General features: G+C 42.7%; 1 protein-coding gene across 8 annotated transcripts in view; it reads left to right on the forward strand.

The window, feature by feature from the left end:
• Positions 1-7,186, forward strand: part of LOC133241095 (glycerophosphodiester phosphodiesterase domain-containing protein 4-like) — a 173,786-nt gene extending 166,600 nt beyond the window's left edge. For 7 of the 8 annotated variants that reach the window (XM_061406179.1, XM_061406178.1, XM_061406176.1 and 4 more), the window contains one exon: positions 6,126-7,186. In XM_061406179.1, coding sequence (XP_061262163.1) covers positions 6,126-6,616 — 491 coding nt within the window. In that variant the 3' untranslated portion in view covers positions 6,617-7,186. The remainder of the gene's footprint in view (positions 1-6,125) is intronic. The other variant, XM_061406181.1, reaches the window with a different exon arrangement.
• The last annotated feature ends 2,642 nt before the right edge of the window (positions 7,187-9,828 follow it).

A 9,828-nucleotide genomic window follows, 5' to 3' on the forward strand; every position in this document is an offset into this window, starting at 1 on the left:
AGTGAAAGAGAGTGAAAAAGTTGGCTTAAAGCTCAACATTCAGAAAGAAGAGATTAAGAAGTGGCAGGAGTACACAGAACTCGACAAGAAAAGTCCTAATGACTCCGGATATCCATGATAGTGTGGTCACTCATCTAGAGCAACACATCCTACAGTGTGAAATCAAGTAGGCCTTCGGAAGCATTACTGCAAACAAAGCTAGTGTAGGTGCCAGAATTCTAGTTGATCTATTTAAAATCCTCAAAGATGATGTTATTAAAGTGCAACTGTCAATATGTCAGCAAATTGGGAAAACTCAGCAGTGGCTGTAGGACTCAGTTCAGTTCAGTCATTCAGTTGTGTCCGACTCTTTGCAACCCCATGGTCTGCAGCATGCCTGGCCTCCCTGTCCATCACCAACTCCCGGAGTTTACTCAAACTCATGTCCATAGTTGGTGATGTCATACAACCATCTCATCCTCTATTGTCCCCTTCTCCCAGCTTCAATCTTTCCCAGTATCAGGGTCTTTTCCAGTGAGTCAGCTCTTCACATCAGGTGGCCAAAGTTTTGGAGTTTCAGCTTCAGCATCAGCCCTTCCAATGAATAATCAGGACTGATATCCTTTAGGTTGGACTGGTTGGATCTTCTGGCAGTCCAACGGACTCTGAAGAGTCTTCTCCAACACCACAGTTCAAAAGAATCAATTCTCCAGCACTCAGATTTCTTTATAGTCCAGCTCTCACATCCATATATGACTACAGGAAAAACCATAGCTTTGACTAGGTGGACCTTTGTTGGCAAAGTGATGTCTCTGCTTTTTAATATGCTGTCTAAGTTGGTCATAACTTTTCTTCCAAGGAGCAAGTGTCTTTTCATTTCTTGGCTACAGTCACCATCTGCAGTGATTTTCAGTTCTGTTCAGTGTCTCAGTCGTGTCCAACTCTTTGCAACCCCATGAATCACAGCTCGCCAGGCCTCTCTGTCAATCACCATCTCCCGGAGTTCACTCAAACTCACGTCCATCGAGTCAGTGATGCCATCCAGCCATCTCATCCTCTGTCATCCCCTTTTCCTACTGTCCCCAATCCCTCCCAGCATCAGAGTCTTTTCCAATGAGTCAACTCTTTGCATGAGGTGGCCAAAGTACTGGAGTTTCCGCTTTAGCATCATTCCTTCCAAAGAACACCCAGGGCTGATCTCCTTTAGAATGGACTGGTTGGACCTCCTTGCAGTCCAAGGGACTCTTAAGAGTCTTCTCCAACACCACAGTTCAAAAGCATCAATTCTTCGGCACTCAGCTTTCTTCACAGTCCAACTCTCGCATCCATACATGACCACTGGAAAAACTATAGCCTTGACTAGACGGAACTTGTTGGCAAAGTAATGTCTCTGCTTTTCAATATGCTATCTAGATTGGTCATAACTTTCCTTCCAAGGAGTAAGCGTCTTTTAATTTCATGGCTGCAATCACCATCGGCAGTGATTTTGGAGCCCCCAAAAATAAAGTCTGACACTGTTTCCACTGTTTCCCCAACTATTTGCCATGAAGTGATGGGACCAGATGCCATGATCTTCCCATGAAGTGATGCAACCGGATGCCATGATCTTCATTTTCTGAATGTTGAGCTTTAAGCCAACTTTTTCACTCTCCTTTTTCACTTTCATCAAGAGGCTTTTTAGTTCCTCTTCACGTTCTGCCATAAGGGTGGTGTCATCTGCATATCTGAGGTTATTGATATTTTTCCTGGCAATCTTGATTCCAGCTGGTGCTTCTTCCAGCCCAGCATTTCTCATGATGTACTCTGCATATAAGTTAATTAAACAGGGTGACAATATACAGTCTTGATGTACTCCTTTTCCTATTTGGAACCAGTCTGTTGTTCCATGTCCAGTTCTAACTGTTGCTTCCTGACCTGCATATAGTTTTCTCAAGAGGCAGGTCAGGTAGTCTGGTATTCCCATCTCTTTTAGAATTTCCCACAGTTTATTGTGATCCACACAGTCAAAGGCTTTGGCATAGCATAGTCAATAAAGCAGAAATAGATGTTTTTCTGGAACTCTCTTGCTTTTTCCATGATCCAGCAAATGTTGGCAATTTGATCTTTGGTTCCTCTGCCTTTTCTAAAACCAGCTTGAACATCAGGAAGTTCATGGTTCACATATTGCTGAAGCCTGGCTTGGAGAATTTTGAGCATTACTTTACTAGTGCGTGAGATGAGTGCAATTGTGCAGTAGTTTGAACATCCTTTGGCATTGCCTTTCTTTGGGATAGGAATGAAAACTGACGTTTTCCAGTCCTGTGGCCACTACTGATTTTTCCCAATTTGCTGGCAAATTGAGTGCAGCACTTTCACAGCATCATCTTTCAGGATTTGAAATAGCTCAACTGGAATTCCATCACCTCCACTAGCTGTGTTCGTAGTGATGCTTTCTAAGGCCCACTTGACTTCACATTCTAGGATGTCTGGCTCTAGGTCAGTGATCACACCATTGTGATTATCTGGGTTGTGAAGATCTTTTTGTACAGTTCTTCTGTATTCTTGCCATCTCTTCTTAATATGTTCTGCTTCTGTTAGGTTCATACCATTTCTGTCCTTTATCGAGCTCATCTTTGCATGGAATGTTCCCTTGGTATCTCTAATTTTCTTGAACAGATCTCTAGTCTTTCCCATCCTGTTGTTTTCCTCTATTTCTTTGCATTGATTGCTGAAGAAGGCTTTCTTATCTCTTCTTGCTATTCTTTGGAACTCTGCATTCAGATGCTTATATCTTTCCTTTTCTCCTTTGCTTTTCACTTCTCTTCTTTTCACAGCTATTTGTAAGGCCTCCCCAGACAGCCATTTTGATTTTTTGCATTTCTTTTCCATGGGGATGGTCTTGATCCCTGTCTCCTGTACAATGTCACGAACCTCATTCCATAGTTCATCAGGCACTCTATCAGATCTAGTCCCTTAAATCTATTTCTCACTTCCACTGTATAATCATAAGGGATTTGATTTAGGTCATACCTGAATGGTCTAGTGGTTTTCCCTACTTTCTTCAATTTAAGTCTGAATTTGGCAATAAGGAGTTCATGATCTGAGCCACAGTCAGCTCCTGGTCTTGTTTTTGCTGACTGTATAGCGCTTCTCCATCTTTGGCTGCATCTTTTTGGCTGTAGTTCATCCTTTAATAGTCTCTTCAAGAAGAGCTCATGCATTTATGGTCAATTAATCTACAACAGAGGAGGCAAGAATGTACATAATGGTAAGAAGATAGTCCATTCAATATGTGGTGCTGGGAAAACTGGGCAGTCACATGTAAATAGTGAAATTAGAACATTCCCTCACACCATGTACAAAAATAAACTCAACATATTTTAAAGACCTAAGTGTAGGATGTGACACCATAAAGCTCCTAGAAGAGAACCTGACATAAATCATAGCGATATTTTCTTTGATCAGTCTCCCCAGACAAAAGAAATAAAAACAAAGAAATGGGACCTAGTCAAACTTAAAAGCTCTTGCACAGCAAAGGAAAACATCAGTAACAAAAATACAACCTAAAGAATGGGAGAAAATACATGCAAATGATGGGACTGACAAGGGATTAATATCCAAAGAATACAGACAGCTCATACAACTCAGTAGAAAAAATCCAGTTAAAAAATGGGCAGAAGATCTAAGTAGACATTTTTCCAAAAAGGACATACAGAAGGCCAACAGGCACATGAAAAGATGCTCAACATCACTAATTGTTAAGAAAATGCAAATCAAAACCACAATGAGAAATCACCTCACACTGGTCAGAGTGGCTGTCATCAAAAAGTCTACAAATAACAAATGTTGGAGAGATAGAGATACCATATGATCAGCAGGTCCACTCCTGGGTGTATATCTGGAAAAAAAAATTAGTTAAAAAAGATATATGCAACCCCAGTGTTCATAATAGCACTATTTATAATAGCCAAAGCATGGAAGCAACCCAGTGCCCATCAACAAATGGTTAAGAAGATGTGGGATGTATGTGTATGTATGTGTATATTACTAAGCCATAAATGAGAATGAATTATTGCCATTTCTGGCAATGTGGATACACCTAGAGGATATTATGCTTAGTGAAATGTCAGACAGAGAAGATAAATATTGAATAACTTATACATGGAATCTAAAAAAAGTACAAATGAATCTGTATACAAAACAGAAACAGACTCACAGACATAGAAAACAAGCTTATGATTACAGAAGGGACAGGAAGCGGGGAGGGGCAAATTAGAGGTGTGGGATTAACAGGTACAAACAAGTCCTACAAAGTATGTTCTCTGACCATATGGAATTAAAGTAGAAACTAATAAAGATATATGGAAAATCCTCAATATTTGGAAACTAACATACTTCTAAATAACCCACAGGACAAAGAAGGACAAACATTACCTGTTTGTCAGCAACAAGGATTTACTGTTTAGCACAGATGAATTATACCCCAAATCTTATAATAACACTTAATGAAATATAATCTGCAAAAACACTGAATCAGTACGCTGTACGCCTGAGACTAACGCAACATTGTAAATCAGCTGTACTTCAGTAGAAAGCTATCATTTCTCCACTGAATTACCTTTGTATGTTTATGAAAAATGATTTCTTTATTTATTTGTGGGTCTGCTTCTAGACTCTCGATTTCTGTTTTATTCATCTGTTTATATTTATGCCAATATCATATTACCTAGATTACTGTAGCTTTATAGCAAGTCTTAAAATCAGGTAATGTTTGTCCTTCTTTGTCCTGGGGATTATTTAGAAGTATGTTAGTTTCCAAATATTGAGGATTTTTCCAGGTGTCTTTATTACCTTCTACTTTAATTCTGTATGGTCAGAGAACATACTTTGTATGACTTAATCCTTTTAAATTCATTATCACAATTTGAGGCCCAGGGTATGTTCTATCTTGGTAAGTTTTCCATGTGCATATGAAAAGAATATGTATTCTCTTATTATTGGGTAGACTGTTCTATAAATGTCAATTAGATAAAGTTGGTTAATGGTGTTTTTCAAGTCTTCTATATCGTACTGATTTTGGTTCAGTTATTGAGAATGAAGTATTTAAATCTTTAAGTGTAATTGTAGTTTTGTTTATTTCTCTTTGCTGTCCTATTTTTGTCTGCTTTAAGTGTTTTGAAACTCATAGTTGCATAAATATTTAGAATTGTATATCTTCTTGATAAGATAATCTCTCTATTTGATTATGAAATTACTTCCTTTATTCCTGGTAGTATTCTTTGCTCTGAATTACTTGGTGTAGTATTAACAGCAACTTCATCTTTCTTTTCAGTAGAGTTAATATGGTATATCTTTTTCTATCTTTTTACTTTTAATCTATATGTATTTTTATATCTAAAGTGAGTATCCTATAGACAGTATTGTGGGCTTACCTCTTTAGGTTATCATGTTTACCTGTGGCGGATTCATTTCGATATTTGGCTAATACAATATTAGCCAAAACTAATAAAACTAATACAATATTGTAAAGTTTAAAAATAAAACAAAATTTAAAGAAAAAAAAACTATTATTATGAACTCTTAATTTAAATAAGTTTTTTTTGTGTTTATCCATTTAAAAAATTGTCTTGAGTATGAAGTAGGTCTGAATTCTCTAGCTCTCTATTACCAGTTTTTTTTTTTTATCAGTAAATTAGTTTAAAAAAAATTAACAAGCACCTAGTGTGTGACAAATATTTTTCTGGTAATGGAAGTATAGTGGCAAGGAAATCAAAGTCCTTTCCCTCAAGAATCTAACAGTTTAGTGTTCATTTTTTCTATATGAGCTGATTTGGAAGCAATTATAATAAAACACACACCACACACACACACACACACACACACACACATATATATAATCTTTAAGCTAATGTTAGTCCCTTCTTTCTGAGAGCTTCCTTGGTAAGCCTCACACTCATATAATGGACTTTTTTGTGCCAGGCAGAATTGAAGGGCTTGATATAAGCTTGCCCAAAATCTTAGGGGAGGAAGCTCAGAAGAATGAGCCTGGGGAGATGGGAATGATTGTAACATTTAATAGGTAACTATGAGTTCACCACATAAAAAACATAGATTGTGGTATTGTGACATTGAGGAATATATGCTTATGTCTTTTCTGTCTTCTACAGACATTGAGGAAACAGCCTCTAACATGGAAAAAGGGTCATTGGAAACCCTTGGACTCTTGCCATCTTCCAGCCAGCCTAGATCAAAAGAACCCTCAGCTACCCAAGCTCCTTCTGTATCACAACAGCCCCCGGGGAGGAAGCTGTCACACCATCAGGATCCTCCTAAGAGAAACATGCTACCAGGGGTTGCCAAGAACATCAGATCACCAGTGTCCCCCAAGGGGAATGTCAAACCACCTGTGTCTCCCAAGGAGAAAATCAAGCCACCAGTGTCCACCAAGGGGGACATCAAACCACCAGCGCCACTCAAGGGGGAGGTCAAACCACCAGTGCACCCCAAGGGGGTGATTAAACCACCAGCACCCCCCAAGATGGAAGCCAGACCCCTAGCATCCCCTAAGAGAGAGGTCAGAGCACCAGTGCCCCTCAAGGCAGTGCCCTCTCCAGAGGGCAGGTTTAATCGCCAGAGGCCCACAAGGGGGAGGTCATAGCACCAGCATCCCCCAAGAAGACCATCAAACCAAGTTCGTAGCTAAGTGATCATCAGACAGACACCTCCCCCACAAGTGAAACATAATGACCCCCCTACCACAAAGAGTCTAGATCCACAGAACCCACCAAAGACACCCCAGCCCTGAAATTCAACCCTGAGACCCCTGTTGTTGAATCCTCCTCTGAGGAATCCTTTTATATAGTACATTCCTCCTCTACTAGTGTGTCATCATTCTCGTACAGGATGTTCTTGGAGGAAATTTAGCCACAGTCGCTTTCTCCTTCCTCTCTGTACCTCAGGGTGACCTGATAGTAGAGAAAGGTCAAGAAAGGAGTTCAGGAGAGCTAGGGAGATTCTCAAAAAACCATTCTGGTCTAGCCTTTCTATAAAGAATGCATTTCAAGGGGATGAGCAAATGGAAAATACTTGTTATCCTGGAGCTGGAGCTGGTTTCTCTCCGGGTGTCACAGGATTTGTCTCATTCTAACCCTTCATAGTATTCCCCACTAAGGAGTGGCTGTGGTGAACATCAGCGTGTAAATAAAGGCAACCTCTCAGGAACTCAGAAGGTAATTGATACAATCTTTGGGGCTCTCTGTGGTCACTCAGGCTGACAAAGACAAGGGAGGAGTGCCAGAGTGATGCCGTTCAGAGTCAGAGAAGGAGAGGTGGCATGGGCATGAGCAGGGCAAAGATCTCACCCCACTCACACATCCTGTTGTACAGTGTGCATGGGCTGCTTCCTTATAGTTTGTCGCTGGCTGATTCCCCAAGGGGATGATGTGCTCAATCCCATGTCCACCCAGTGACCTTTGACCATCAAGGGAAACTAGAACTGAGAACCCAGTGTTAGAAGCAGTGAGTTGCATCCCACTGTGTGACCATCACCTACTCCCCCTCCTTCTCTGGACCTCATATTCCCATGTATATGCTGATGTGCAGGGTGTTGCCTCTGTTCTAGTTGGAGATCTTGGTGAAGGGGTGAGTGGTCAGGATGTCCTGTGGGAGCAGTGGGAGTCTGAAGCTGAACATCTGGACTGTCTGGCCTCACTGTCCTCAGCTCCAGCCCAGAGACACTACCCGCATGAAAGACTTGGGCCCTCAGATGGGGAAAGGAGCCAGAGGGTAGAGTCCAGCTGTGCCACGGAACTGCTGTGCGAGGCAGGCTGTGGTTGGGACCAGCTAGTGGGATAGCCAAGGAAGCCCAGGAGGCCGTCAGGTGTATGGGGCTGGAATTGGAATTTTAAGAGCCTCAAGAAATGGAAACTGTTGTCCCAAATAAGATGATTCAGTGGAATTGGAAGAGGGATACAAGAAGACATAGTCTTGGGGAACAGAGTCTGGGCTGGGTAGAGAAGCAGCCCAGGGAAGTGTCTGAGAGGAAGACCAAGGAAGATGTGAGGAAAACCAGGTAAGTGGGCCCATGGGGCGAAGGGGAAGTTGGAGGTCATGCCCTCTTTACCAGCAGCCCCAGTTGTGCCCTCCTGTGTCAGTGGTAGGACTCTGCCTCCTGGGCCCTTTGGTAGGAACTGCTCAGGCCCACACATCTGAGCATCAGTTACCCCAGCACAGACTGCCACCCTGACTAAAGTGAACAAAGAGCATTTTGGAGGGAGGAAGTGGGTGGTAGCATCTGATGATGCTGAAAGACCAAGCACTAAAGAGTTGAATGGATTTAGGACTTGGTAACTAAAGTGAGGACTTTGTAACTCAGAGAGCAGTTTTGATGAAGAGATGAGAGGTAAGGAAGTAGACACAGCAAACATTGACAACCTCTCAAGACGTGTGGCCAGCAGGGTGGATGAAATGAGGATGGTGGTGGCTGACAGGGTCTCATGGAGCCTGGGTTTGAGGGCCTGTTAGAAGTATAGACAGAAAAGCCTACCCCGGCCTGTTCTTCCCTGTCACTGCTCACCATGGTTCTGGGATCGATGAGGCTGATGGCCTACTTGTTGATGGCAATTAAGAGGATCTTCCCAGGTGGCGCTAGTGATAAAGAACCTGCCTGCCAATGCAGGAGACATATGCGGGTTCGACCCCTGGGTCGGAAAGATCCCCTGGAGGAGATCATGGCAACCCATTCTAGTATTCTTGTCTGGAGAATCCCATGGATGGCAGGGCCTGGTGGGCTATGGTACATAGGATTGCAAAGAGTTGGACACGACTGAGCAACTTAGCATGCATGCACAGAAGTTTGGCTCTGTAGTTTGCTAGTAAAAAAAGAAAGAAAAAAAAAAAATCCAGAACCGTTAGATGGGGAACCCAGAGCAGCAAATGTTCTGTATGTTTGGGGCAGGAATGAAGCTGCCCCCAGCTGAGCTTGTTTGCTTTTCCTGCCACAACCTCATGGTTTCTGCCTCTGCTGGGTCCTCAGAACTACGCCAGACCCCTTCATGGGTCCCCAACAAACCTGAAATCAATTTCATTCCTTCTGTCCTTGTCTTTAGAAGTCTCTCACCTTTAAAAGGCCTCCTTGAGCCCTATACCTGCCTCCAGGTGTACTTGCCTACCTCTCTCTCATGCGCAGCCAGGCTTCTCAAAGGGCCCTTGTCCTAGGTGTGTAACAAGGCCACCCATCCTCTCCATCCTGACCTCCAGCCCCTCATGCCAGTCTCTTCTCCATTCTCCTGCCCCTCAGATCCTGTCAGAGTGGGCTCAGGCCCCATCATCCCTGTTCAGAATCCTCCAATGCTGGGCATTGCCTGCAGGAAGAAACCTACCAGTCTCACCTGCTCACCAACCTGCCTCTCACCAGTCTGCTCGCTTCACACCTCATGCCCGTCCACACTCAACCACTTGTACATCCTGCCCAGGCCTGAGCTCATATTTCTGGGTCTTTGCTCAGGCCAAGCTGTCTGCCAGGAACACTCCTCCCAGGGTCTCCCTGGAAAGCTCAGGTATTCCCTCTCCTGGAAGCCTCAGCCTTCACAATCTGTTTGGGCCTTGCATCAGCTATTCTTTATTTTAGTATCTGACATTTCCTAATCATTAACACTTGAGCCAGCCTTTTGAGACTCAGGGGAAGCCTGTGGGAGACTTAAAAAAAAAGGACAAGGACACAGTGACTTGTCCATGGTTTTAAGAGGAGAGTCTGGGAGAATTTAGATGAGGGATGAGTGGAGTTTGGAAGGTGAGGAGGGTGTTCCATGTAACCTTCCACAGGAAGGATTTTAGGATGTTTTTCTGTCCTTGTGATTGTAATCTTACAGT

This window comes from Bos javanicus, chromosome 29, assembly GCF_032452875.1.
Source record: "Bos javanicus breed banteng chromosome 29, ARS-OSU_banteng_1.0, whole genome shotgun sequence".
Taxonomy (NCBI): Eukaryota; Metazoa; Chordata; class Mammalia; order Artiodactyla; family Bovidae; genus Bos; species Bos javanicus.